The 26538-nt window shown below is 43.9% G+C and overlaps 1 protein-coding gene across 6 annotated transcripts; it reads right to left on the bottom strand.

Moving 5' to 3' along the window:
* Positions 1-145: 145 nt before the first annotated feature.
* MEIOB (meiosis specific with OB-fold) lies at positions 146-25024 on the bottom strand. 6 transcript variants are annotated; one of them, XM_081820326.1, is made up of 14 exons: positions 24945-25024; positions 23972-24130; positions 21862-21938; positions 21135-21183; positions 19762-19819; positions 17977-18108; positions 15974-16046; positions 12777-12972; positions 10613-10713; positions 9722-9774; positions 9533-9628; positions 3977-4078; positions 2837-2990; positions 146-474 (listed from the first exon to the last, which is right to left on the bottom strand). In XM_081820326.1, the coding sequence occupies exons 4-14, from the start codon at positions 21162-21164 to the stop codon at positions 210-212; spliced, it is 1260 nt and encodes a 419-aa protein (XP_081676452.1). In that variant the 5' UTR covers positions 21165-21183; positions 21862-21938; positions 23972-24130; positions 24945-25024; the 3' UTR covers positions 146-209. The 6 variants fall into 6 exon arrangements, with proteins under 6 accessions (XP_081676452.1, XP_081676448.1, XP_081676451.1 ...); XM_081820322.1 differs by lacking the exon at positions 21135-21183; XM_081820325.1 differs by lacking the exon at positions 21135-21183 and having other exon boundaries at positions 2837-2963.
* Positions 25025-26538: the final 1514 nt, after the last annotated feature.

The raw sequence follows: 26538 nt of genomic DNA, 5'->3' as shown, positions 1-26538 counted from the left end.
GGTGGTGGGTATTGAGGAGGGCACGTTCTGCATGGAGCACTGGGTGTTGTGCACGAACAATGAATCATGGAACACTTCATCTAGAACTAATGATGTAATGTATGGGGATTAACATAAGAATAAAAAAAAAAAAAAACAACGCATGTTTAAATCAAGCTTGATTTTTTCCCCCAGACCTCTTTATTAATGAATTAATTTCTATCAACTGTTCACTGAAATAACCTATACTTGGGGGGAAGGGAATTCATTTTGGAATTATTTCTAAACACATTTTCCTTTCTGTTATTTACCGTGCAGCCTAAAGTCTCCTCAGCAACCCCTCCTGTAAGACTGCAGGCATGGAGGGTACCTGTGTGGTCAGTGAGGTCAATTAGCAAGTGGAAGCTGAGAAAAACAGATTTAAATTCCAAAGAATCTTTGTTGCAAGCAGTACAAGTGCTGGATGCTTCCTTTACAACGTAACCACAGCCGGAGCTGAAAAGAAACAAAGACAAGGATAAAATGTGAAGGCCATAAATGACCAACCTGATCCCTAGTCTAAATCAGAGTAACTTCAGAGTGCTCAGCGCGGTGTAGGATGCCAGACAGACATACGAAATGAGGAACAACACAACATGCAATTAATCCCATTTATACCGCCCTGCCTCCTACCCTACCCCTGCTAGGGCTCCTTTCCTTTACCCCTTCCCGGCTCCCAACAGCCACAGCACTGATGCCTTAGCCCCACCTCTGCCCTGTCCCATCCTATTCCTCGCTACTGCGGGTATGTCCACCTAGTCTCCCCGGCTCAGGGTTCCGAGGGAGGAGTCCTGTCGTGTGCCTAGAAAGCCTGAGGTCCATGAATGCTCGCTTGATGCTTCTGTGCTAGGCCTCGGCACATTGACAGAAGAATCCTAGGGTTGGTCAGGTTCACACCCAAAATGCTCTTAGTATTGCTAATGACACACACTTCTCCCTCTAAGGGGTGATTACATGCTATTCCATATTTTGAGGCAGGTCTTACATTAGCCAATTTGGACAGAAAGACTAACTTAAATTTCTCAAGTAGAGGGTGTGATCTGAAATAGTGCTTTCCTGTCTGGGCACAGATCACTTTTAAGGTAAATTTCAGATGCTTTTCCTCAGATATCAATATTAAAGATATAGGAAAAAATTAGGGAGACAATAAAATTTTCTAAAAGTTTTTGAAAAATGTTTTTCAAAAAATAAACACTTGACTTACACAGCAGCCTCCAAATTGGTTTTTTCAATTTTAATACCAAATCATAAAATGTTTTCAAAATCTATATGTCAATATCTTGACTTTGGTGGTAGATACACAAACCTGCATATGTGATAAAACCATATAGAACTACACACACACACACACACACACACACACACGACTGCATGTCAATGTGGTGAAATTTCAATAAAATCGCCAAATTGAAATAATGTCAGTATCCTGGCTATGATGTAATACTATAGTTTCATAAAAATGTTACCATTGGGAGAAAGTGGATAAAGTGTACGTGGGGTCTATTTTTTAAGATTTTTATTTATTTATTTGAGCAAGAGATAGAGCCAGAGAGCACAAGCTGGGGGAATGGCAGAGGGAGAGGGAGAAGCAGGCTCCTTGAGCCTGACATCAGGCTCAATCCCAGGACCCCAGGATCATGACTGGGGCAAAGGCAGAGGCCCAACTGACTGAGCCACCCAGGTACCCCTCTCTGTATTATTTTTTACAACTCCATGTGAATCTAGAACTATCTCAATAAGTTTTTTCTTTTTTTTTTTAAGTAGGCTCCATGCCCAACACAGAGCCCAACATGGGGCTTGAACTCACAACCCTGAGGTTAAGACCTGAATTCAAGAGTCAGATGCTTAACTGACTGAGCCACCCAGGCGCCCCTCAGTAAAATTTTCAATTACAAAAATTCGTAGAATTTCACAGTAACATTTTAGATGTTTCTTGCCAAGCATCTTTCAGCTAATATTATTAAATCCCTGGGGTTTCCTTTATAAAAAAGTAGATACTAACTTTGACCTAGGAAAGGCTGTAAATCATATTCACCATGTGGCTGAAAATATTTTTTTTTTAAATGCTGTCCCTTGCATTGCTATAGGACATGGCAACCAAAATAATATTCTAATATAAAACAACAGTTTGTCATCTCAGTTAAAAGTTTCTGGCAGCAGGGGCGCCTGGGTGGCTTAGTCGGTGAAGCACCTGCCTTCAGCTCAGGTCATGATTCCAGGGTCCTGGGATCGAGTCCCACATCGGGCTCCCTGCTCAGTGGGGAGTCTGCTTCTCCCTCTGCCCCTCCCCCCTGTTCATGCTCTCTCTTTCTCTCAAATAAATAAAATCTTTAAAAAGTTTCTGGCAGGGCGCCTGGGTGGCTCAGTTGGTTAGGCGACTGCCTTCGGCTCAGGTCATGATCCTGGAGTCCCTGGATCGAGTCCCGCATCGGGCTCCCTGCTCAGCAGGGAGCCTGCTTCTCCCTCTGACCCTTCCCCCTCTCATGTGCTCTATGTCTCTCTCATTCTCTCTGTCTCAAATAAATAAATAAAATCTTTAAAAAAAAAAAAGTTTCTGGCAGCATTCTGTCTTTATATTTTAGGATTGCAGAAACACAGCAAATCAAATTTTACTTTAAAAGGTAATTATAACCTTTGAATCTACATAGTGTGCCTTGGAAACTTCAGTATGGGTTATTTATTTATACATTTCTTTAAAATACATAACAACTATTATGTCAAAGAATAGCTTTAACTTTAATAGAGCTTAAAATTTATTAACAATAGTTGGTCTTTATTTCTTACAAGAATGAATTTGCTGACAATACAGGCTGCTTACCATCGGTGTCGAACTACTATTGTGCTGTCATCATCAATGTTCAGCGTAGAAATGTAAGCATAAAGAATGCCGTAGAAAGGGTCAGCCTTCCCTTCGTTCTTCGAAGCTTTTACCTTTAATTGCTCAACTGTATAGACATCAACTATTGTATTTACTAAAAATAAAAAGTAGTTATTACAGCTCTCTATATATTCTAAGAATGCCAAAGGATTATATCCAAATAGAAAAAGCTATAAAGTTCAAATGAGAACACGTAATAGCTTCGGTTGAGTAACAGAAAAATTATTACATTTGCTATATTGAAACTGATTGTGTAAATGGACATAACAGCAAAAATAAGCAAAAAAGGGAAAAGAATGAGAAATTTAATTCATTTTATGTCAATAAAGACTTTGTGGTCATTGGAAGATGCCATTAAAAGAGTGGGAAGGCAACCATCAGCGTGGGAGATGCTAGCAATCTTTAAAGGAGACAAAGGACTCATATCCAGAATATATAAATAATTCTTAAAAATTAATAAGAGGGTCGCCTGGGTGGTTCAGTCATTAAGCATCTGTCTTCGGCTCAGGTCATGATCCCGGAGTCCTGGGATTGAGCCCCACATCAGGCTCCCTGCTCGTCAGGGAGCCTGCTTTTCCCTCTCCCACTCCCCCTGCTTGTGTTCCTTCTTTCGCTGTGTCTCTCTCTGTCAAATAAATAAATAAAATGTTTAAAATATATATATATCTAAAAAAAATTAATCAGTAAAAGGCAATCAGCTCAATTTTAACTTCCATCAGATTGGCAAAAGGTTATAGAAGCCTCTAAAAGTTTAAAGATTATTTGTTTATTTATTTATTCCAGAGAAAGTGAGAGTGTGTGGGGGCAGAGGGAGGAGCAGAGGGAAAGGGAAAGGCAGAGAATCCTAAGCAGACTCCGCACTGAGTGCAGAGCCCCACATGCAGCCTGATCCCACAACCCCAAGATCACGACCCAAGCCAAAACCAAGAGTCAACGCCCAACTGACTGAGCCACCCAGGTGCCCCAAAACCTCTAAAAGTTTTAAACAACCTTTTAAAAAGTGGAAATATAGCAGTTACAGGATAAGAATATGGTATCTTTTACTATGTAAAACAAAAATAAGATTTAAAGGTCACTTACAATTTACAGATTCTTTCAAGTAACTGTCAATCTCATCATCCGGAGGATTTGTTTCTTTATTTTCTCTTATAAAATTCAATAGGATGTTAGCTTCTGGGGTATCTTAAATAAAAGATGCATAATAAGTGAAAAGCAACTGATAACTTTTTATTTTTTTAAACAATTTCTTTGAGAGAGAGCACACAGGTAAGCAGGGGGGAGGGGCAGAGGGAGAGGGAGTCCCAAGCAGATTCCCCACTAAGTGCAGAGCCCAACATGGGGCTCCATCTGAGGACCCTGAGATCATGACCTGAGCTGAAATCAAGAGTCAGCTGCTCAAATGACTAAACCACCCAGCCACCCCAAGATTGATTTTATTTATTTACTTACTTACTTACTTACGTAAGAATCTCAAGCAGACTCCATGCTAAGCATGGAGCCAGAGGCGGGGCTTGATCTCATGACCCTAAGATCAAGACCTGGGCCGAAATCAAGAGTCAGACACTTAACCACTGAGCCAGCCAGGCGACCCTGATTACTTTTTAAATAGCTGTGAATGATCCAATATTATTATTTTTTTTTTAAGATTTTATTTATTTATTTGAGACAGAGAGAATGAGAGAGAGAGAGCACATGAGAGGGGGGAGGGTCAGAGGGAGAAGCAGGCTCCCCGCTGAGCAGGGAGCCTGATGCGGGACTCGATCCAGGGACTCCAGGATCATGACCTGAGCCGAAGGCAGTCGCTCAACCAACTGAGCCACCCAGGCGCCCCGATCCAATATTATTTTTAATGGTAAAAGTGAAGACATATATAAACATAGTCAAATAGACTATTATGTAGCCAATTAGCCATGTGACGTGGTAGTCTACTAAATGAAGAGACATACACCAGATATTGTTAAAGAGCAGCTTATAGAACGACCTGGTGCAATTTCCTCTCAATTAAAAAAAAACATATATATACATAGGTATGCAAAATTATCTGGAAGAGTATATACCAAAGAAATGATTCTCTTATAAGATGGTAAGATTATAGGTGCTCATTGTTTTCCCTTTTTGCTATTATGTATTTTCTGAATTTTGTATGTATTTCTTTTCTAAGCAGAAAAAAAATTTAAGTGTATTTGAAAGCCTTGCTGCTTGACTTGGGACACAAGTATTCTCAGGAATAGTCAGATGGTGTGGCCAAAGGCAAGAATGTGATTTTGAAAAAGGGCTCCCATGTGACTCTGACACCCTTCAACCTCAAGCCCCCCAGCCTCCAACACTTGATGGCCTTTCAGCCTTCCCTCACCCACTCTGACATTCTGCAAACGTGCTGGTGCTTTTACCCCTGGCCCCCTGACCCCTGGGGCAGAGGCAGGGGCTTCTTCCTCTCTCCCATCCAACCCTGCGTCTAACCACTGTTCTTTCACATAACTAGACTGAAGCCCCTTGTGAGCAGGGGTCTGCCTCTTTAGCTCTGTAGTTCCAGTACCTAATATAGCAACTGTCCTACTCATCTGGCCATCTACCTATCGTGTCCTGCCTTGTTCCAGAAAGGACTTATGTTATCTCAGTACTTGGCAAATAAAAGGCATTCAAGAGATATCTGTAACTTAATGAGTGAATGAGTGGATGTTTTTGAACCACTGACAGACGTGCTGCACACCAGACAGGAGCAGGTGCTGGAGTGAGGCTGCGGAAATAAAACCCCGGGGCTTCCTGCAGGCACTGCTGTAAAGATCCCTCCTGATGACAAGGTTATCCAGGACTGTCTGATGGACACTCTTCGGGGCAGAGAAAGCCATAACGAAAGCTAGGATGAAAGCTTAAGCCACTGGAGGTTTTTAGTTTGTACTTGGTGGGTGTAGCCCAGGAAGTTACAAACAAAGCTGATTTAAAGAAGCACATTAAAATTCACGCACCCTTGTAAGTACTCTCCTTTGTCTCTTTGAGAAACAGGCATTTATTCTAATGCTGTTGGCATTTCCCCTTTCAGGCTGTGTTCAGAATCAAACAGATAACATCCACTGAATATGTGTTTCATTAACTTAGCCTTGAGTTATTGATACAAGTGTCCTATCAAGCTTGATAACCTTTTCCAACAGACAAATCCAATTGTCTTTTAGAAATTTTCCCAGGCCTGGGGTACCTGGGTGGCTCAGTCGTTAAGCGTCTGCCTTTGGCTCAGGTCATGGTCCCAGGGTCCTGGGATAGAGCCCCGCATCGGGCTTCCTGCTTGGCAGGAAGCCTGCTTCTCCCTCTCCCACTCCCCCTGCTTGTGTTCCCTCTCTCGCTTTGTCTCTCTGTCAAATAAATAAAATCTTTAGGGCGCCTGGGTGGCTCAGCTGGTTAAGCGACTGCCTTCGCCTCAGGTCATGATCCTGGAGTCCCGGGATCGAGTCCCGAATCGGGCTCCCTGCTCGGCAGGGAGTCTGCTTCTCCCTCTGACCCTCCTCCTTCTCATGCTCTCTGTCTCTCATTCTGTCTCAAATAAATAAATAAAATCTTTAAAAAAAAAAAAATTAAATCTTTAAAAAAAATAAAATAAAATCATTGACATTACTCTATATAATACTAACAAAACTATTAATATTAATGAGTTATTAAAAATAATAAACCATAGTACGCCCCTCAAAAAAAAAAAAAAGGAATTGAAGAGTGGCACTCTTGTCCCAAATGTTGAGAATAGATTGTGGTTGTGTCACCATCAATTTACAACAAAGCAGCTAGAGTGATCCTTTCAGTACTTAGAAAATGTCCACTGCTCTGTTCCAAACCCTTTGCTACAGAGTAAAGGCCAACATTCTTTCATTAGCCTATAAGGCCTTCTTGACACCTACCCTTCTCCTCTGACCTTGACTCCTCCTCCTGCCCGTGCTCCATGAGCTCCAGCCACACTGGCCTCCTTGCTGTTCTGCCCTCACACAGGCACATGCCAACCTCTGGGCCTTTGCACTGGCTGTTTCAGTACTAAGGGCCTGGTGCTCTTTCCCGGGTTAACCCCCCACTGCCTCATCACGTCTTTGCTCAAATGTCACCTTCCCAAGGAGGCCTACCTGACTACCCTCTGTAAAGTGCAACCTGCCCTGTTCTCTCTGCCCTGGACTCTCCTGACCCTGTTCCTCTTTTTCTTCTTCAATATTTCATAATTCACAGATGTGTTATCTTTATCGTTCATCATCTGTGTCTCTCCTGCTAGAATGTGAGCTTCATGTGGGCAGAGAAATTTGTGTTTTGTCACTAGCCCCCAGGACGATGCCCTGCACACAGCATGTGCATATCACATCACCTTCCATGATGCCACTTTCAGGGACATGGTGTTCGGTGGATGCACAAGGTCTAGTGCACTTATGTAGTACAGAGCTTTGTCATTTTATGTCATATCTCATAGCAATGCTACTTTAAAAAATTCTGATAACGGTTTGGCCAAAGACATAAAATTGCTTTGTAATTCTCAGTCACTGTAGGGGCACCTGGCTGGCTCAGTCGGTGAAGCGTCTGCCTTCGGCTCAGGTCATGATCTCAGGTCCTGGGATCGAATGCCATGTCGGGCTCCTTGCTCAGCTGGGAGCTTGCTTCTCCCTCTCCCTCTGCCCCTCTCCCCTGGTCGTGCTCATTTGCTCACTCTCTCTGTCAAATAAAATCTTAAAAAATAAAATAAAATAAAAATCAGTCACTGTTGATGCTTTGTTAGAGATCAGCAGAGGGAGCTATTGTCAGAAATGACCCACTATTACAGTTCCATCTTCCTGAGGTTGGGAAGGACCACGGGAATTCTGCATTCTTCCACGGTGCTGAACTCATCTCTCTATCTGCAGTACAGAGGACTGTGAGGATATTTAAGGTCACCAACCCCTCACGTCTCCCCAGACCCTGTTCCCCAGACTGCATGTTGGAATAAGCTATAATTCCTTTCATTAACCACTCTGGTGGGCCTTCTGGGCATTTTGTTATGATATGAACTAATGATGTGACATGTATGTTCTCCGTGTTCCAGTACTAAGTTATTTGAATATAGTAAAACTACTTATTTTTAAAATAGTAATTGGGCACCTGGGTGGCTCAGTTGTTAAGCGTCTGCCTTCAGCTCAGATCATGGTCCCAGGGTCCTAGGATCAAGCCCCGCGTCGGGCTCCCCGCTCAGTGGGATGCCTGCTTCTCCCTCTCCCACTCCCCTGCTTGTGTTCCTGCTCTTGCTGTCTCTCTCTCTGTCAAATAAATAAGTAAATAAAATCTTTTTAAAAATAAATAAATAAAATAGTCAATAATTTAGGTGATCCAATCAATTACATTGATCTCACCAGAATCACCACAAGGGATGATGCTTTAAAAATGAGCCTGGGGGTGCCTGGGTGGCTCAGTTGGTTAAGCATTTGCCTTCAGCTCAGGCCATGATCCCAGGGTCCTGGGATCGAGTCCTGAGTTGGGTTCCCTGCTCAGTGGGAGTCGGCTTCTCCCTCTGCCTCTGCCCCTCTCCCCTGCTCGTGCTTGCTATTTCTCTCTCTCTCTCTTTCAAATAAATAAATAAAAAATTTTAAAAATAAAATAAAATAAAAATGAGTCTGGTTTTTCACATTTCTTTTCTTTAGTAAGGACATCAAAGATATAGCTCACTGTAAGTTTAAGAAATATAAATGTAAAGGGACACCTGGGTGGCTCATTCAGTTACACGTCTGCCTTCAGCTCAGGTCAGGATCCCAGAGTCCTGGGATCAAGTCCTGCATTAGGCTCCCTGCTCAGCAAGGAGCCTGCTTCTCCCTCTGCCTGCCGCTCCCCTGCTTGTGCGCACTCTCTGACAGATAAATAAATAAAATCTAAAAAAAAAAAAGAAATATAGGGGCGCCTGGGTGGCTCAGTCGTTAGGCGTCTGCCTTCGGCTCAGATCATGGTCCCAGGGTCCTGGGATCGAGCCCCACATCGGGCTCCCTGCTCCGCGGGAAGCCTGCTTCTTCCCTTCCCCTGCTTGTGTTCCCTCTCTCACTGTGTCTCTCTCTGTCAAATAAATAAATATTTAAAAAGAAAAAAAAGAAATATAAATGTAAAGCATATAAAGCAACTTTCACTTTTAATTCAAATGAAATCCAAGCTTTGTCTTTTTTTTTTTTTTTTTAGCAAAAAAGTGTGCACACATGCATGTGTGAGTGAGGAGAGAGGGGCAGAGGGAGAGGAGGAGAATCCTAAGTAGACTCTGGGCCCGACTGGGGCCAAACCCACAACTCAGAGACCATGACCCGAGCCAAAAAGAAGAGTCAGACGCCCGGGTGCCTGGGTGGCTCAGTCATTAAGCGTCTGCCTTCGGCTCGGGTCATGGTCCCAGGGTCCTGGGATGGAGCCCCGCATTGGGCTCCCTGCTTGGCGGGGAGCCTGCTTCTCCCTCTCCCACTCCCCCTGCTTGAGTTCTCTCTCTCGCTGTTCTCTCTCTGTCAAATAGATAAACTCTTTAAAAAAAAAAAAAAAAAAGAAGAGTCAGACGCCCAACCAACTGAGCTACCCAGGCACCCCTTGGTTTCATTCTTAAATACATTGTACAAACACTGAAATGTGTGACATAGTCATTTCCAAAGGGACACAACATTTCAGATGGCCTTTTACCTGGATTAGTCGTAATAATGGTTTTTGAGATTACAGTTGCTGTCATGCAGTTCCGAAATTTGTCAAAACTTATTTTTACGTCTGAGGCAAATATTACTGTTTAAGGGGAAAAAAGACATTTTACAACTTTTATGTGGAAGGGGGTTTAAAAAATGATAAACAGTGAACACAATCATTGCAGTATCATACCTGTGTCTCGTGGCACCCAGCTCTGTGCAACCAGGATAGATTCATTATCCCAACTGCATATTTTAAAAAAGAAGTAAAAAAGTGAATACGTTAGAAAAAAATGGCAGTGTCCACATTATTTGCCAAAAAAAGAATGTCTTAATGGCTGGAGTTAACAATTGCCCAAGTTGTCAAAGGCACAAGTGAAGGATGTTGGCTTCTCCTGTGTTTTGCAGGATTCACTCTATTTCACAGGGCATTTCACGTCCATGTGATAAGTCATTCCTTAGACACTATTCATCTTTGACAACTTCTGCCTCATCAGTTCCTTCTTTCCCCACTACTTAGGTTGCTCCAGGCTAGTTAGAACCAAGTGACTACAAATCCAAAGCCTTTACAACCACTCTGTCAGACCACTAAGAGAGGGCCCTGAATTGGATAAACTGTTCAGGGGACTTGATGGGTTGAAGGCCTGTTTCAAGTTCACTTCAAATCTGGAGTCTGAACAATGCCATGTTCTACCCTGCGGTGCTTCAGGATATTTTTCCACCATATTCCTGTGGCCTGACTCCAGGGCATTACCCCAGCAATCACAGAGAATCTGGCTGGTTCATTACCAATGGGACCTAATGAATCACACTGTTATAAAGCAGAGGACAGGAATGAACCAGTCACCGTGGAGTCCATCCAAATAATCCTGTGCTGTCCAAAGAGCTCATTTTAAGGTAATCTTACAGCACAGACTGTAACGCTCAGTGTACAAGAGCAAGGTTTCCTTTTTAATAATGATTTCTCTTCCATCATTATTCCTCTCCTACTATGAAATCCATCATCTTTTTCATAAAATAAAAATATTCTGTCTTGGTGCTAACAGCAGGGATTTCACGGTTTGGAACAGATGTAGGAAGTTACCATATCATTGCAAAAGAAGACTCTGTCTCATCATAGAGCTTCACCTCACACCTCTGGCCTTTTCTCCGGTCTGAAGTTGTAAAGTATTTTGGCTCTCCAACCTTAGAAATCGAAGGAAATCATTATTCTTCACCTACAGTTGTAGAGGTACATAAATGTTTATTGGTGGAAACATTCAAATGTTTACCTTTTAAACAGCAAATTAAAAAATCAAAATAGCAATATATTTGCTATTCACTAATATATATTTGAAGGTTTTAAAAGCATCTATTTCTAAATTAGGTGTCTTTAGTTGAATTTGTAAGTTACACACTTTGATTGAAGGGAGAGACAAAAATATGTGCTTTAAGACTGTGGGGTCTTTTCAACATGTCAAAAACAATGCTCCATGACAAGCCCCCGTATGGCATCTAGGTGGACTCACTAAGGATGGAAAATATATTTTCAACATCTGTGACGCCCATGGCTTAGCGCAGAGCCTGGCATGGAGTATATGTGACTGGAAGAACTCAGTCTTCCTACACCTCAGCATCCTCAGCTTGCTGGCACAGGTAGGATCCAATGCCTTCTTTGCTGCCTCCGTGGGAATAAGGTGGTGAAGACCAAATGAGGGACGTACGGGAGGCCACCTTGACACACCGTCTAGCTTGACCCACATGGGGGTAAGAGGATCATGGAAGTGGGAGTAAACTCAGAGGTCCTTCTGTCCCCACAGCGAATTCTCAAAGGGAAGAGCAGGCCCCTCTGCCAGCTGCGTAACAGTGGCCCAAGCCTGGTCAGCTGGCTGCCCCCTTACGCTGCTGTCACCACTGCATTCCTTCAGAGCTGAGCTCCAGGGGAAGGAGCTGAAGGAAGACTTGCAGCTGCCTGCACAAAAGCAGGATCTAGAAAGAAAGTCAGAGGAAAGGACAGCCAGAGTATGACAGAGGTCTGACATATCCCAGCACACAAGAGAATTCTATGAAAAGGATTCTAACGTGAAGAGAGAGAGAAGGTGAGAAGGAAGAGAGAAACGGCTAAACAAAAATGTGAAGAAAAGGAAATGTAAGAGGGATGGAAGCAAAATGGTAGAAGACATACACACAAGAAGTCATGTCCTCCTACAAAAGAGCGTGCCAGACTCATGGCCGGGGAAGTGGAAAATGCTGTCGCAGGCTTTTGCTTATACTGAGTTTGAGAAAATTCTAACTACATTGTAATATAATGGCATTGTATAGAACTGCAGGGAAATCGAGATAATATCCTGCTTTTATGTAAGATTGAAGCTAAATCGCCTAGAAAGTGATTCCTCGTATTGTTCAAGACTGTCACAGAGGGAATTTATTCCTCTGTCCTGAATTACATTGAATGCTCACTGTGCTGGGCACTGGGCTAGGCTGGGGCTAGGGTGGACAATAAAGCAGTCGTGGCCTCCACCATCATAGGCCTGTCAACAGGGAGAGTCGACACTGTCATTTAATACAGAAAAGCAATGAGCAATTACTTACAACATTTCACGCTTTTGTATGTGGTCTCTGACTATCCTCACTCCCCATGTTGAGGAATTGGTCCTGCCCCTTTAATTTTCTCCATGTACTTTTTTGTGTCTGTGAAACTGTACTTTTGAGATCTACCTCTGAATGTCTGCCAAGTGACCAGTCTGTCCAACAAAGTTTGAAACTCACTGCAGCAACTGCGTAAGAGGGAGGTGATGGTGTACGGGTTGTTGAGAGGCTCCCCAGGGCCCCATGATGCCTGCACGAGGTCACGCCAGCCACACGATGGGTATGCCCACCCCCATCTCAGGACACCTCTGAGCACACACATGAGTGGATTCCATGAGTCCTCCAACTTACATCCCCTCGAGAAACTCCATGCAAATCTTCAAGTCCATGAATTTACCCTTTCCACTTGTGTCTTTGTTTCACCGAAGTATGCAAAGCTCTCACAGTTAGTAGATCATTTAGGAGTGTGCTGCATTTAACATTCAAATTCAATTTTATTTTGCTATTCATTCCCAGATAAACTGCTCCTTTGACATTGATGAGAAGTGCCACCATTTTCTTAATTCAAGTTACTATGGATCAAGAAAATTGACTCCAGCTGGTTATGACTTTCCAAACAGAAGGGAAGTGATAGGACTGCCCACCAAACAGAGGGTGGCTTTGTTGAGGCTTTAACTTACCGACCTCACCGCCGCAAGCACGTTAATAATCCTCCCATCCAGACTGCATCCATTTGCAACAATGTCACCCAATGAATAAAAATCACGAGACTCTTTAACAGGTAAGTATATCAAAGCAAGGAGCTTGGTGTCCACTTGGTAACTGGAACAAATTTTTACCGTGGAGTGATTCTCACTGAGCAATAGTTTATAGTTGCTAAATTGCAAAAACATACAAAAACAATTAATATCAAGTGACTTTCTAATAGAAAAATACTTCCAGACTCACATTAAATTATCTTTTTGGTTGTGATTTAGACTATATTAAGAAAATTTATATTTTTTACTCTGAGAAACATTGAAAACTGTTGTGAAATATTTTTTTTTTGTCTAAAATGTATTTTCAGGGGTGCCTGGGTGGCTCAGTCGGTTAAGCGGCTGCCTTCAGCTCAGGTCATGATCAGGTCATGATCTCAGGTCATGATCCTATGGTCCATTGAGCCCCGCATCGCATCGGGCTCCCTGCTCAGTGGGGAGCCTGCTTCTCCCTCTGCCCCCCCACTTTTGCTCTCTCTCTCTGTCAAATAAATAAAATCTAAAAATAAAAATAAAATAAAATAAAAATAATAAAATAATAAAATGTATTTTCAGGGCAACTGGGTGGCTCAGTCAGTTAAGCGTCTGCCTTCGGCTCAGGTCATGATCCCAGGGTCCTGGGATTGAGCCCCACATCGGGCTCCTGCTCGGTGGGAAGCCTGCTTCTCCCTCTCCCACTCCCCCAGTTCTCCCTCTCCCACTCCCCCTGCTTGTGTTCCCTCTCTCGCTGTCTCTCTGTCTAAAAAATAAATAAGTAAAAAAAAATGTATTTTCATTAAGAAAATGTTTTGAGGACCAATTTGTGCCTGAGTTCTAAGCTTACTAGTTTCTCACCATGCCCCGAACTCTGAGCTTCAGTTTTCTTCTCTGTAAAACAGGAGTATAAAAGCCCTCTAGGGGCGCCTGGGTGGCTCAGTCGTTAAGCGTCTGCCTTCGGCTCAGGTTATGGTCCCAGGGTCCTGGGATCGAGCCCCGCATCGGGCTCCCTGCTCAGCGGGAAGCCTGCTTCTCCCTCTCCCGCTCCCCCTGCTTGTGTTCCCTCTCTCGCTGTGTCTCTCTCTGTCAAATAAATAAATAAAGTCTTAAAAATAAATAAATAAATAAATAAAAGCCCTCTAATATGTCAGGGTGGGGGTATCCCGTCATTTCTGCCCCTGTGACACTGACTGCCCTGCCTGCATCAGGACAGTGCTTGACTTCCTCCTGTGATGCTCTCTGCGCAGTAGATGTCCAATATCTACACACTGAACTCCAATCAAGGTGTTCTTCCCCCTCCAGCCAATCAACTCCCAAGTCCCCTCATGGAGCCTCTTTCCAGCCCTCTAACCCAGGCCTTCCTCCTGCGCCTCCCCCTGCTACTTCGTTAGGTGTTTCCCTCAACACTTCTCACCTGAACTACTATCTTGTCTCCTAAGCTTCCCTCCCCACTCAGGTTGCTGAAATGATTGTCCTAAACCACAAATATGGACATACTATTTCCCAGCTCAAAGACCTTCTGGGCTAGCCACCGGCAAAGAATGAAGTTGGTATGCCAGGCAAAGCTGTCTGGGAAGCGTCTCTGCTCCTCTCTCAAGCTTTTCCTTCCACTGCTCCCCTGCCCTTGCCCTAAAGCCCAGCCATATCAGACTACTAGACTATGAAACTGACAGTTTTAGACCAAAAATAGTCAAATGTCAACAGTTTCACATGGTTCAACCTACTGTTAACTGTTCTGGAAAAGGCCAGGAGGTTTCATATTTGTTCCCTCTGCCAAGAACGCTCTTCGCCCCCACCCTTCCTCCCTCTCTCCATCCATTTATCCGTTCATTCCATCAATATCTACCAAGAGCTAGTATGTGCCAGAACCTAGTCTAGGCACAGGGAATACAGTGGTGAAGAAGATGGACAAGACCTTTGCTGTCATGGAGTTCATATGTGTGAGAGGGAAACAGACAACAATTAATCAAATAATCTCAGACAGTGGGTTATGACGATAACAGCACAGGGCAAAGTCCTAGTGATGGACTGGAAGGGCCACTACACACAGAGTAAATGGAGAAGGCCTGAGGAGGTTTCATACAAAGTGACACATCAATGAGGAGAAGGAGCAAACAAAGCAGATGGGAGAAGACTGTTCTGTGCAGAGGGAAGTGAGTGTGCAAAAGCCGACAGTGCAGAATGAGCCCAGGGTGTTCACAGGGTAGAGAGGAATCTGTGTGGCAGCACAGAAATGAAACTTGGGGTCTGCTATGAGGTCAGAACAGTAGGTGGGAAGGGGTCGAAATGGGAGACTGCTGTGCCCCACTCAGAGCCCTTTACCAGTGTCACCTTGCTCTGGAGAGTTGCCCTCAGGCAGAAATGCCAGTGGTGGGGAGTGGACGTAGCCAATAACTTGTGAATCCAGGCCACAAAAGCCCAGTCCCCTCACCTTCAGTGGCATGGTGCCACTCATGCTCCAGAGCTCGCCCTGGGGCCAGGCGGGCTGAGCTGGGCTCCCGCTGAACCTGCCTCTCTGCTGTCCCCTGATCTTATCCTTACAGGCTGTTCCAGAGAGCTCTCCCTCAACAAACCACTTACACAAAAATCCTCCTCTCAGCTCTGCCTCCAGTGAACCTGAACTAAGATAGGAAGGCATGTAGGCAGAGTTTTACTTTGACATGATACATCTATAGGACTTCCAAGATTTATCTTTCTCATTGCTCAGCTTTAATGTGACTAGAGGCAAATTTTTCTAGGGCGCCTGGGTGGCTCAGTTGGTTAAGCGACTGCCTTCGGCTCAGGTCATGATCCTGGAGTCCCGGGATCGAGTCCCGCATCGGGCTCCCTGCTCAGCAGGGAGTCTGCTTCTCCCTCTGACCCTCCCCTCTCTCATGTGCTCTCTCTCTCCTCTCATCCTCTCTCTCAAATAAATAAAATCTTTAAAAAAAATTTTTTTTTCTAAATCTGAGAATAAAAGTACTAAAAACAGCCATGTTTTCACGTAATCCTATATCAACATAAATTATTTCATAATCAAAGGTAAATACTGTGAGGAAGAATTAAACTCCTATTTTTCAAACTGAAGCATATACCCTCAGTAAATTCTCTGCTAATCTGACACACAGACACAACAAAGGCTGTTGGCTCTGTGCTGGATTATTTACCCAGGAGTTGCAGGGCTGAATTTTTCTTCTCTTTCTAATTCCTTTCTTTGAATCAGGGGATTTTCAATTATCACTGCAACAGAAGGAAAAGTATGATGCTATTACAAAAAGTAACTAGATACGTAAAAACAAGTATACATCACGACGAACATTACAATGTTATTTCTAATTTCTGAGTCAGCGTAGCATATCCTTCCCAGTCCTCTCCTTGTGTCACTGAGACACGGAATCCTCAGAATCCTTGGGTCTGACCATCAATTTGATCCCAGATGACATTTCTTATGTTTTGTGTTTAAATCCCAACATATGACCTGCATTGATATTGTTTAATTGATTAGTTACACTGAACATGTGATCTGGTTACGACCTGCCCTTCCATAAAACATATACTTTAAATGAACTTCACCCAATTCACGGTTGCCTTTGGAAACAACAGCCATGGGGCAGAAAGAGCCATGCACAATCTGGCTCCAGATTCCAGCTCCACAACTTATCGGCTTATGGCTAAACATTTTAAGGGTTCTGTTTCCTTATGGTCTTGTTAGACCTTTTTGTGTCTGTTTTGCTGATTCCTCACATAACTATTCCATGATTACCCCTTTTTACAAATGAAGAAATTGAAGTTCACAGAGGTTAAATAACTTGCTGGAGGTTTTATATCCAGAAACTAGTAGGGCTAGACTTATAGTTGTTCTGAATCAAAAATCTGTAATCTTTACACACCTCCACACTAAGATCCTATTTAGATTTAAAATTATTGCCAACTTTGTGCTTTTAAGATCCCTTACCTCATTCATCCTCACAAACATCAACCTATAGTTTAATACCAAAATATATCTTTAGCTCCATATAACTATCACACTGGCATTCATCCAAAGAATGTTTCTAGTAGTACTGGGCCCTGTGAAGTTTACAAAGTTTTCTGCCTTCACAGTCCATATGTTCAAGTACCTTATTATTCAGTTAGAGAGAAACAACACACAACCCTGCAAGTTCATAATATGAGGCATTAAATGTATGAGTAGGTGCTAAGTGACAGGGACAGGTAATAACCTGCCTAATTGTGCAGTTTGGGAGAGTGGTTTAATTATGTGCATTACTCTTGCCCTTCTTTTTTCTACCACGAAAGAGAGCTGGTATCGTGCTTTCTTGTTTCCAGTATGAGGCCAGTGCTGCCATCCACGGAATGAAAACTTTCTACACTTCATACCAGGCATACTACCTCCTTTGACACCCACAAAATCTATAGGGTACTCATTCATAGTTGAGGCTCAACAAGGTTAAGCACTTTTCTCAAAGCCATGATGTAAACAAATATTGGAAGTAGGATCTGAATCCGTTCTATCCGTTTTCAAAGCCCTGGTTTTTTTATACGACACTGTACCATCAGAAGGATCCTGGGATGGGTAAAGGATGCCAAAGATTTGGTATTTTGAAAGTAAAGCTTCTTAAACTCCTACTAAAAATTCAAATATTTTCTTTTATCAAAAGCTATTTAGCAGCCTTATTATGTTTACTGAAAGATAAATGGTGATAGCAACAAGAATTGATGCAAACTGAAATACGAAAAAAACCAAAGATCGTAAAGCTACCTAGTAAAAATATGTAACAATCACATTTATATGTTTCAAGCAATAAAATGCTGAATGTTTGTGTTATTCTCTCAATGCCTGACTTTTTTCTGATAACTTTAAGAATTATAAATTGTGTCGGGCGCCTGGGTGGCTCAGTTGGTTAAGCGACTGCCTTAGGCTCAGGTCACGATCCTGGAGTCCCTGGATCGAGTCCCGCATCGGGCTCCCTGCTCGGCGGCGAGTCTGCTTCTCCCTCTGACCCTCCCCCCTCTCATGTGCTCTCTCTCAAATAAATAAATAAAATCTTTTAATAAAAAAAAAAAGAATTATAAATTGTGTCTTACTTTGACTCCCTCAGTGTAGTTCCCACAAATATATCACAGGAATAATACTATAATAGAAACAGTCCCAGAACCAATGCCAACTTACCGCACTCGCCAACCCTAAAGCTGTCAGAAAGCGACCTGATGTAACCTTCGCTGCCCCAGGACGTTGCATTTACAAAATGGGTTGGTGAGTCCCGAATGGTAAAACTGAAAGTGTACCTCTCTGATCCAATATCTAAGGGAAACCAAGGCTTTCATGTTTCAAATGAAAACTTTTATCTTACGTTTGAACAAATATAATTATTATGATAATAAGCATACTCAAACACATGGTAAAAATAATACTGCAGATATCAATTCTAAGATAAGTTAGGCTTTAACGAATCTCAAAGCTGTCAGAGTAGATAACTCACCTCACTATTGATCCCTCTGTTCCCTTTCCCCAGTTATCTGTGTACTTGGAGGGAAATGATACGTCGGCTGGAACCATACAGATTTTAGCTTAGATTCTCCATTTCCCTCTTACTGTTATAGTTCCAACCTAAGTCATGATTCTGATCTAAATTTTTTTTTTTTCTTCTAAGATTTTATTTATTTATTTGAGACAGAGAGAATGAGAGACAGAGAGCATGAGAGGGGGGAGGGTCAGAGGGAGAAGCAGACTCCCTGCCGAGCAGGGAGCCCGATGTGGGACTCGATCCCGGGACTCCAGGATCATGACCTGAGCCGAAGGCAGTCGCTTAACCAACTGAGCCACCCAGGCGCCCTAAATTATTTTTTTTTTTAACGATTTTATTTATTTATTTGACAGAGAGAGACAGCGAGAGAGGGAACACAAGCAGGGGGAGTGGGAGAGGGAAAGCAGGCTTCCCGCCGAGCAAGGAGCCCGATGCGGGGCTCGATCCCAGGACCCTGGGATCATGACCTGAGTCAAAGGCAGACGCTTAACGACTGAGCCACCCAGGCGCCCCGATCTAAATTATTTCAAAACAAATAAATGTGTGCTAGTAAATGGTGCCACTAGGGGTCAGCAGGTACATTTTTTTCCCAAAATAAAATGGCCCTGCTGTTTTTTGCTAATTAAAAAAGTAACACAACCTAACATATATACATAAATTATAGATATCTAGGGCTATCTTATCATTGAGTGTCAACTACCGAAGTTTGAAAACTTGATTTTAAACTTGATTTAAAAAATCTAATTTTAGGAGTGTCTGGGTGGCTCAGTTGTTAAGTGTCTGCCTTCGGCTCAGGTCATGATCCCAGGGTCCTGGGATCGAGCCCCGCATCGGGCTCCCTGCTCGGCGGGAAGCCTGATTCTCCCTCTCCCACTCCCCCTGCTTGTGTTCCCTCTCTCACTATGTCTCTGTCAAATAAATAAATAAAATCTTTTTTAAAAATAAAAAATCTAATTTTAGTCTTGGATTGTTTCCATAGTCCTAAAACTTTTATACAGTTCAAGCAACTCAATAAGAGCCACTACAGCCAGAGTTAACTGTATTTTCCACATGTGAAAGATTAATTTTATTCACTGGATTGTCTGGTTGATACTGCTGCCATACTTCTCTCTCTCCATGCTCCTCTATCAAGACACATCTCTGCTCGAAAATCCTGTTCCTTAACATTTTCTGTCTTAGATTTTCCTGTGTATTTGTATCTCTTAGGCTGAAAGTGATCACTAACATGGAGCCACACAGCCTTACATGTCATTAAAAATGGTTTTAATGTCCTCACACATATGGCCTTAAATTGAGTACTTTACCATACAATGGCCACTGCTCTTAAGGAGTTAAACAGGCATGAGAAATTTAATCACTTCAATACACTTTGTTGTAGTCAAAAGCCACACTTGATGAAAAATGAAGTAAAAAGTTAAATAGAACTCAGCTTTTTCTGTCTGGAAAGCCTTTGACATCTGTTTTCCCAATAACTATACCAATTATTTTCTGAAAAACAAAAGGGTTATAGAAGACAAATATTAAACACAGACGTAGATGGTAAATTTAATTTCATGGACTTGTTATATTTTACTGGCTCTAACAAACATTTTTGACTAGGAGCCATTTAAATATATTTACTCCAGAAAAACATCTAAAGAACTTCATAAATGTTCAATTCCACAAGGAATAGTACAAAGTAACAGGACAGCTAACTGCTATTACAAATATAATCACTTAATACTTAGCATGTTTCTACTTTATTTTTAGTCACTAGTTGGAGCACAGTAGCTGCCCTGTGCTATCAGTTCTCACTGAATTCATTCAAAGCACATGTGTACACAATTTAATTTGCCACGGTCTTCAAAGCTTTCTTTAATATAGGATTTTTTAAAAGATTTTATTTATTTATTTGAGAGAGAGAGACAGATAGTGACAGAGATAGCGAGAGAAAGTGCGAGCAGGGAGGAAAGGGAGAAGCAGGCTCCCACCAAGCAGGGAGCCTGACATGGGGCTCGATCCCAGAACCCTGGGATCATGACCTGAGCCGAAGGCAGCCGCTTAACGGACTGAGCCACCCAGGCGCCCTAATATAGGATTTTCTAACAATCCACATAAAATTGCCTAGCTTCTTAATCCAAACATCCTAAACAGTAATATAAGTTAGACTGTAACAAAACTTATACATTGCTGCTAATAAATCTAAGCTCTAAAGTCCTAGATCTTAAACCTTAAAGATATTAACATCTCCTTAAGCATTTTAATGTCTCTTTGGCGACTACCAGATAAAAACTGAATATTTAAAAAGTACTTTAAGAAACAAAAATAAAGGGCGCCTGGGTGGCTCAGTTGTTAAGTGTCTGCCTTCGGCTCAGGTCATGATCCCAAGGTCCTGGGATCCAGCCCTACACTGGGCTCTCTGCTCAGCGGGAAGCCTGCTTCTCCCTCTCCCTCTCCCACTCCCCCTGCCTGTGTTCCCTCTCTTGCTGTATCTCTCTCTCTCAAGTAAATAAATAAAATCTTAAAAAAAAAAAAGGAAACAAAAATAACTACCTTCTCCTGAAAGGATAAACCTAAACTTACACTAATTCTAGCAACTGATTTTAACCTTGCAATAATCTGTTACATTTAAAATATGTTCAAGCTGTTAAGACTACCACATCCTAGCTGAGCTATTAACTAATCTTACTACATTGAGACACACTGCTGTTATTTCTTAAATTCCATATGCATGTTGATCTCACCAAATTGTGTTGGAAAAATATAACTAATGGAAATATTGGCAAAGCTTTCTAACTGAAGAGGAAATTAACAAATCACTTACCTTTCTTTCTTTCTTTTTCTGGTCCTCCATTCAGAAGGACTTGGGCCCCCTATTTTTAACATTAATAAACTTTAACTGCACAGTACGGTTACATATAAATGTATCCCATTTTAAGAAATCTGATTTGTAAATGCCAAATGTAAACAACGGACTGCTCAGGGCAGTTCTTCACCTCATAAGATGATTCCACCTAGATTTTGTTTTGACTAAAAACAGTCTTGGCATATTTGAAATGATTGAATTCCCCAACAACCCTTCAGTAAAAAATGGATTTTCACATATTTCACAAATACAGCTTTTGTATTCTTTTATGTCATAAAAGGAGCATAGTGCCAAGTATTTAAGTCTATAACTTAAGTACAGTTTGATTAGAGAATAGATATTGCCAAACAAAAATGTTCTAATTTTACAATGCTAAATTTGAGCTGTTATTAAATATTTAATGAAAGTAATACAATTAAACTTTTGATCATTTTGAACATTGCTAGCCATATCTACAATGTCCTACTCTAGACAAAAGAGAAACTAATTTTCATTTAGCTGGCATAAAATCAAAGAAGCTTAGGGGTATCTATAATATCAACAATTGTACTGATGGAATGAGTAGCTATATACTTGTCAATTATATAAGCATGTGTCAAATGAACCAATAATGTTGCTATAATATAATATTACCACCTAAAGTTTCATTAGAGAACAACCAAACCACTATATCATTAAAACCTACCAGATTAGCCAAATTTGGATGCAGATCTGAAAGTGCGGTGAAGGTCTTTGATGCAAAGGAATTTGCCATTCTTTTATCTATATTTTAGAAAATATAAGTTGATGAAAATTAAATAACTGAAATAACACATGAAAAATTCCAAGATTAAAAAAAGTCATCTGGGAGGTGCCTGAGTGGCACAGTCGGTTGACTCTTGGTTTTGGCTCAGGTCATGATCTCAGGGCTGTGGGGTCAAGCCCTGTAGGGGTTCCTCGCAGAGTGCAGAGTCTGCTTGTGACTCTTTCTCCCTCTCCCTCTGCCCCTCCCCCCTGTGCATGCATGCACGCACTCTCTCTCAAATAAGTAAAAAATAAAATCTTTAAAAAATTATCTAGGAAAGCATTGAATATATTACTCGCTCTTTGGGAAAAGTTTTTTATTATAACAGTGAAATGTAAGTACAGATCAAATCTGCAAAAAACATGTTTCAAAATGTCCTTTTACAGTTTTGAATGATATAGTTAGGTTTCAATTTTTAACTTTCACTTTCCAAAGAATGTATAATTTAAACTGATAAGAATGTATAATTTAGCAATTCTTTTTACATTTTAGTATTTCTGAATGTAAGAGGCATCTTATGTGTGATGGCATGTTAGTTTCAGTAAACCAGAGAACATGAGTTTTTTTAAAAGATTTATTTATTGGGAGGGAGGGGCAGAGGAAGATGTAGAATCTTAAGCAGGCTCCACCACCAGCATGGAGCCATCTCATGACCCTGAGATCATGACCAGAGCCAGAAACCAAGAGTTGGACACTTAACGGACCGCGCCACCCAGGCGCCTCACTAATTTAGCAATTTTTGTGCACCCTGTAAATTTAGTTTCAGATGAAAGATGATTCAATGGGACATTTGCAGATTTAAATATTTATTAGCATAGAGCCTACTTTTAGAAATACAGCAAAATTCAGGGCCCCTGGGTGGCTTGGTTGAGTGTTGTGGCATAGAGCCTGGGGCAGAGGGGGTCTGTGCTCAGGGGGTGTCCGCTTGGGGTTCTCTCTTTCCCTCCCCCTGCTGGAGCACATGTGTACTCTGTCTCTCTCTCAAATGGGTGAATAAATTGAAAAGAAAAAAGAGGGGCGCCTGAGTGGCTCAGTTGTTAAGCGTCTGCCTTCAGCTCAGGTCATGATCCCAGAGTCCTGGGATCAAGTCCCACATCGGGCTCCCTCCTCCTGGGGAAGCCTGCTTCTCTCTCTCCCACTCCCACTGCTTGTGTTCCTGCTCTTGCTATCTCTATCTCTGTCAAATAAATAAATAAATAAATCTTTAAAAAAAAAAAAAGGGGGAGAGAAAAGAAAAGAAATCCAGGGGTGCCTGGGCAGCTCAGATGGTTAAGCGTCTGCCTTTGGCTCAGGTCATGATCCCGGCGTCCTGGGATGGGGCCCGCATCCGGCTCCCTACTCAGTGGGGAGCCCGCTTCTCCTTTCCCTCTGGCTGCTGTTCCCCCTGCTTGTGCTCCCTGTCAATAATAAATAATAAATAAATAAAATCTAAAAAAAATACAGCAAAACTCTATTGCAAATACCTCTAACCTGGTTACACTGTGTGTGGGGATGGTAGTGATTTTAACCTCATATCTAGATGAGAGCAGAGGTGGGGCCTTAAGAGATTTCATGAGTGTATCTCAATGCTATCTCGTGCATAAAAAGCACTCAATATCAAATGAGTGATATTAAAATATCAAATGGTGGCTGGTCCTCAATATCATCACTGTAAAGGGTTTCAATGTAATAACATTGGTCAGCTACACCAAACCAGTAGATTTACTCAATTTCGGTTATTCATGCAGCACGTGTCGGTTGAGTGTCTGATTTGTGCCAGGCCCTGAATCAGGACAGGGGTAGGGCTGGGAGTTGGTGCCTCACCCAGGAACCGCAGAGAGGAGCAAGGCAAACAGAGCGTGGGAGGTAGGAGCAGCTGTGTAGTGCCTCAAGGCCTCACTGCTCCAGACCCTTGGCAATGGTGCAGATACCCAGTCCAGTTTAAGGTCAAGTGGTGGCACCGTCGCAGCTCTGGGCTGGCGCCACACTACAGACACTGGGTACATCATGACCATCTCGGACAGCCCCTCACCTCGGGTCCGGATCTTGGAATCCCCCTTCCTGGGCTCGGAGCCCTCCTCCCACTTTTGAAGGGCAACCCCCTGGGGCGTCTGGCTGGCTCCGTGGGTAGAACACACGACTCTCGGTCTCCGGGTTGTGAGTTCCAACTCCACACTGGGTGTAGAGATTACTTAAAAAAAAAAATTTTTTTTAAAGCAAACTCTGTCGATGAAAGAATGATGATTTCTAAAAATAAAATCATTAAAAATCATCATAATAAAGGGCAGCTTCGAGTGTGGCCCAGGGCCTGCCTTCCGCGGCCCGGCTGGAGGGCCCCGAGGGGGCGGAGACCTGGCGCTGGGGCCCTGGAGCCGGGGGAGGCAGGCACGCTCGTCGGGGCTGGCTCTGACACTGCCGAGGAGCGCAGTCAGCCGGACCCGCAGTGCAAACCAGGGCTCCAGTTCTCAGCCGGCCAAATGAGCGAGCGGACAGAGGCCGAGCGCGGGTCCGCAATGCCGTCCGCCGACTGCGTTCCCCGGCGCCGCGCCGCCTGCGCGTCTCCGCCACACGGCCGAGCGCGCTCTCGGCACGGACACCGCCCCCGCCGCCCCCTCCCGTGGGTCTTCCCTCGCGCGGGCTGCTCTGCACCAGCAGCGCGCCCAGCCTCCCTCCGCTGCTTCCCGAGGAGAGGACCCGCCGGGCGTCCCCGCTCTGACGGGAGCCGGCAGCCACGCCGCCTCGGTCCGCTCGCACCAGGGCGGTCCCAGCCGGCGGCCGCACACCGGGCCCCGCCAGCCACGCCCTTTCGTGGTCCGCCCTCACGGAACCGGGCGTCCCCGCGTCCCGGGGACGAACCCCACTTCGGGACGCCGCGCCCCGAAACGGCAGCAAAGGAAAGGACAGCCGCGTGACTGGCGCCCCAACTCGGTCCGCACCGCGCAGCGCCGCAGGCCCCCTCGCGCGCCCGCGCCTCACAGAACGCGCCGCCCGGGCCAGGCTTTCACCTCAGCCGCCGCTCCTCGCGCCCGCCAGGCCCGGCGCTCCACAGCCTCTCCACAGTGCGTTCCGCCCGCAGCGCGCCGCGCGACCGTTAGCGCAAGCCCCGCCCACAGCCCCGCCTTACACTCCGACTCCGCCCTAGTAGCCCCACCCTCGGCCCCCACCCTCGCCCCGCCCTTCACCCCGGCTCAATCCTCGCCCCACTTTTCGACCCGCCCCACACTCCGGCCTTGCTCTCGCCCTGCCCAGCCCCTCTCTGACTCCGCCCTCTCCCGCCCTTCACCCCTCCCCTCCCTCTGGCTCCGCCCCCGAGGTCTCTCTGTGGTCCCGCTCCTGAGCGGCGAGACTTGGGGAGGCCCGAGCGCGAGTGGTCCCCGGCTCTTCCCTTTCTCGCGGGCCCGAGCCTGCGGCCCAGACCCTCGGCGGTCCGGGGCAGCGAGCTGGGCCGGGGTCTGCGAGGTGCGCGGCGGGGCGCGTGGGCCGGGTCTACAGGGTCTGGCGCGGGGCGCGGTCCTGTGACTGCCTGCGGCTCCTGGAGCGAGGCCCCCCGAGAGGGAGTGCCGCAGACCCCGCTGGCCCGTGGCGCGGCCGGCCGCCGAAGCGTCCGGGCGCTGTCCCCGTGGTTCCCGGTGTGGACGGAGACAGTGACCTGTGCCGACTCTTCGTGTGTCTCATTACCGCCACTGGGAAATCCTTTTAGTCTAAGGACTTAGAAACTAATTTGTGTTACTAGAGTCTAATCAGGGGCAGATGAATCAAGATCCAGCAACTAAATCCATTACATTTGTCCCCAACTGCTGTCCACATGTAGCATTAAGTTAGTGAGCTTCTCCCTTTAGAAGGAGAAACAACTTTGGTATTTAGTATACAGCCATATATTAAAAAAGAAAAGTACATCAGAGGCAAGTTTTATGTTCTCGTCCCAACAAAGTTCTTACTTTTCCTCTTCTGTTAGTTTTATTCCCAAATAATAATCGAAAGCCAAATAAACCACCTGCATTCCCACCACTTCAAATTTAATAGAGAAAGCTTTTTAAAATTTTCCGTATTCCTGGGGCACCTGGGTGACTCAGTCGTTAAGCGTCTGCCTTCTGCTCAGGTCATGATCACAGGGTCCTGGGATCTCCCCGCTCTGCTCTGCAGGAAGCCTGCTTCTCCCTTTCCCACTCCCCCTGCTTGTGTTCCCTCTCTCGCTGTGTTTCCCTCTGTCAAATAAATAAATAAATAAAAATCTTTAAAAATAAAATAAAATAAAATTTTCTGTATTCCTTTCCAGTCTTTGTCTTTAAAAGAACATATCTTGATCTTTCCAAAGGAATGAGCTGACATTTTAAGTCAATTTTAAAGGGGGGGAAAGGTATAAAAATAGTTTGCATGCATTTTTCATTTGCGCCTCTGTAGGGGAGTAATATTTTAAATTTTTGTTTGTATTTTTTCATACTTTAGTAAATTAATTTTCGCTGAAAGCTATGGAAGATTAAGCAAGCACAGTCAGCCTAAGACACAAAAGGCTTTTCTTAAGACGCAGCTTGGAAACGCAAGCCTGAAAGAGTGGGATTGCTTGATGTCAACGAGATTGGGACCCTCTTGTTGCGAAAA

This window comes from Leptonychotes weddellii, chromosome 5, assembly GCF_054177405.1.
Source record: "Leptonychotes weddellii isolate Sample4059 chromosome 5, ASM5417740v2, whole genome shotgun sequence".
Lineage (NCBI taxonomy): Eukaryota > Metazoa > Chordata > Mammalia > Carnivora > Phocidae > Leptonychotes > Leptonychotes weddellii.
The sequence above is the reverse complement of the archived record's forward strand: the minus strand, read 5'-3'. Positions and strand labels throughout refer to the sequence as shown.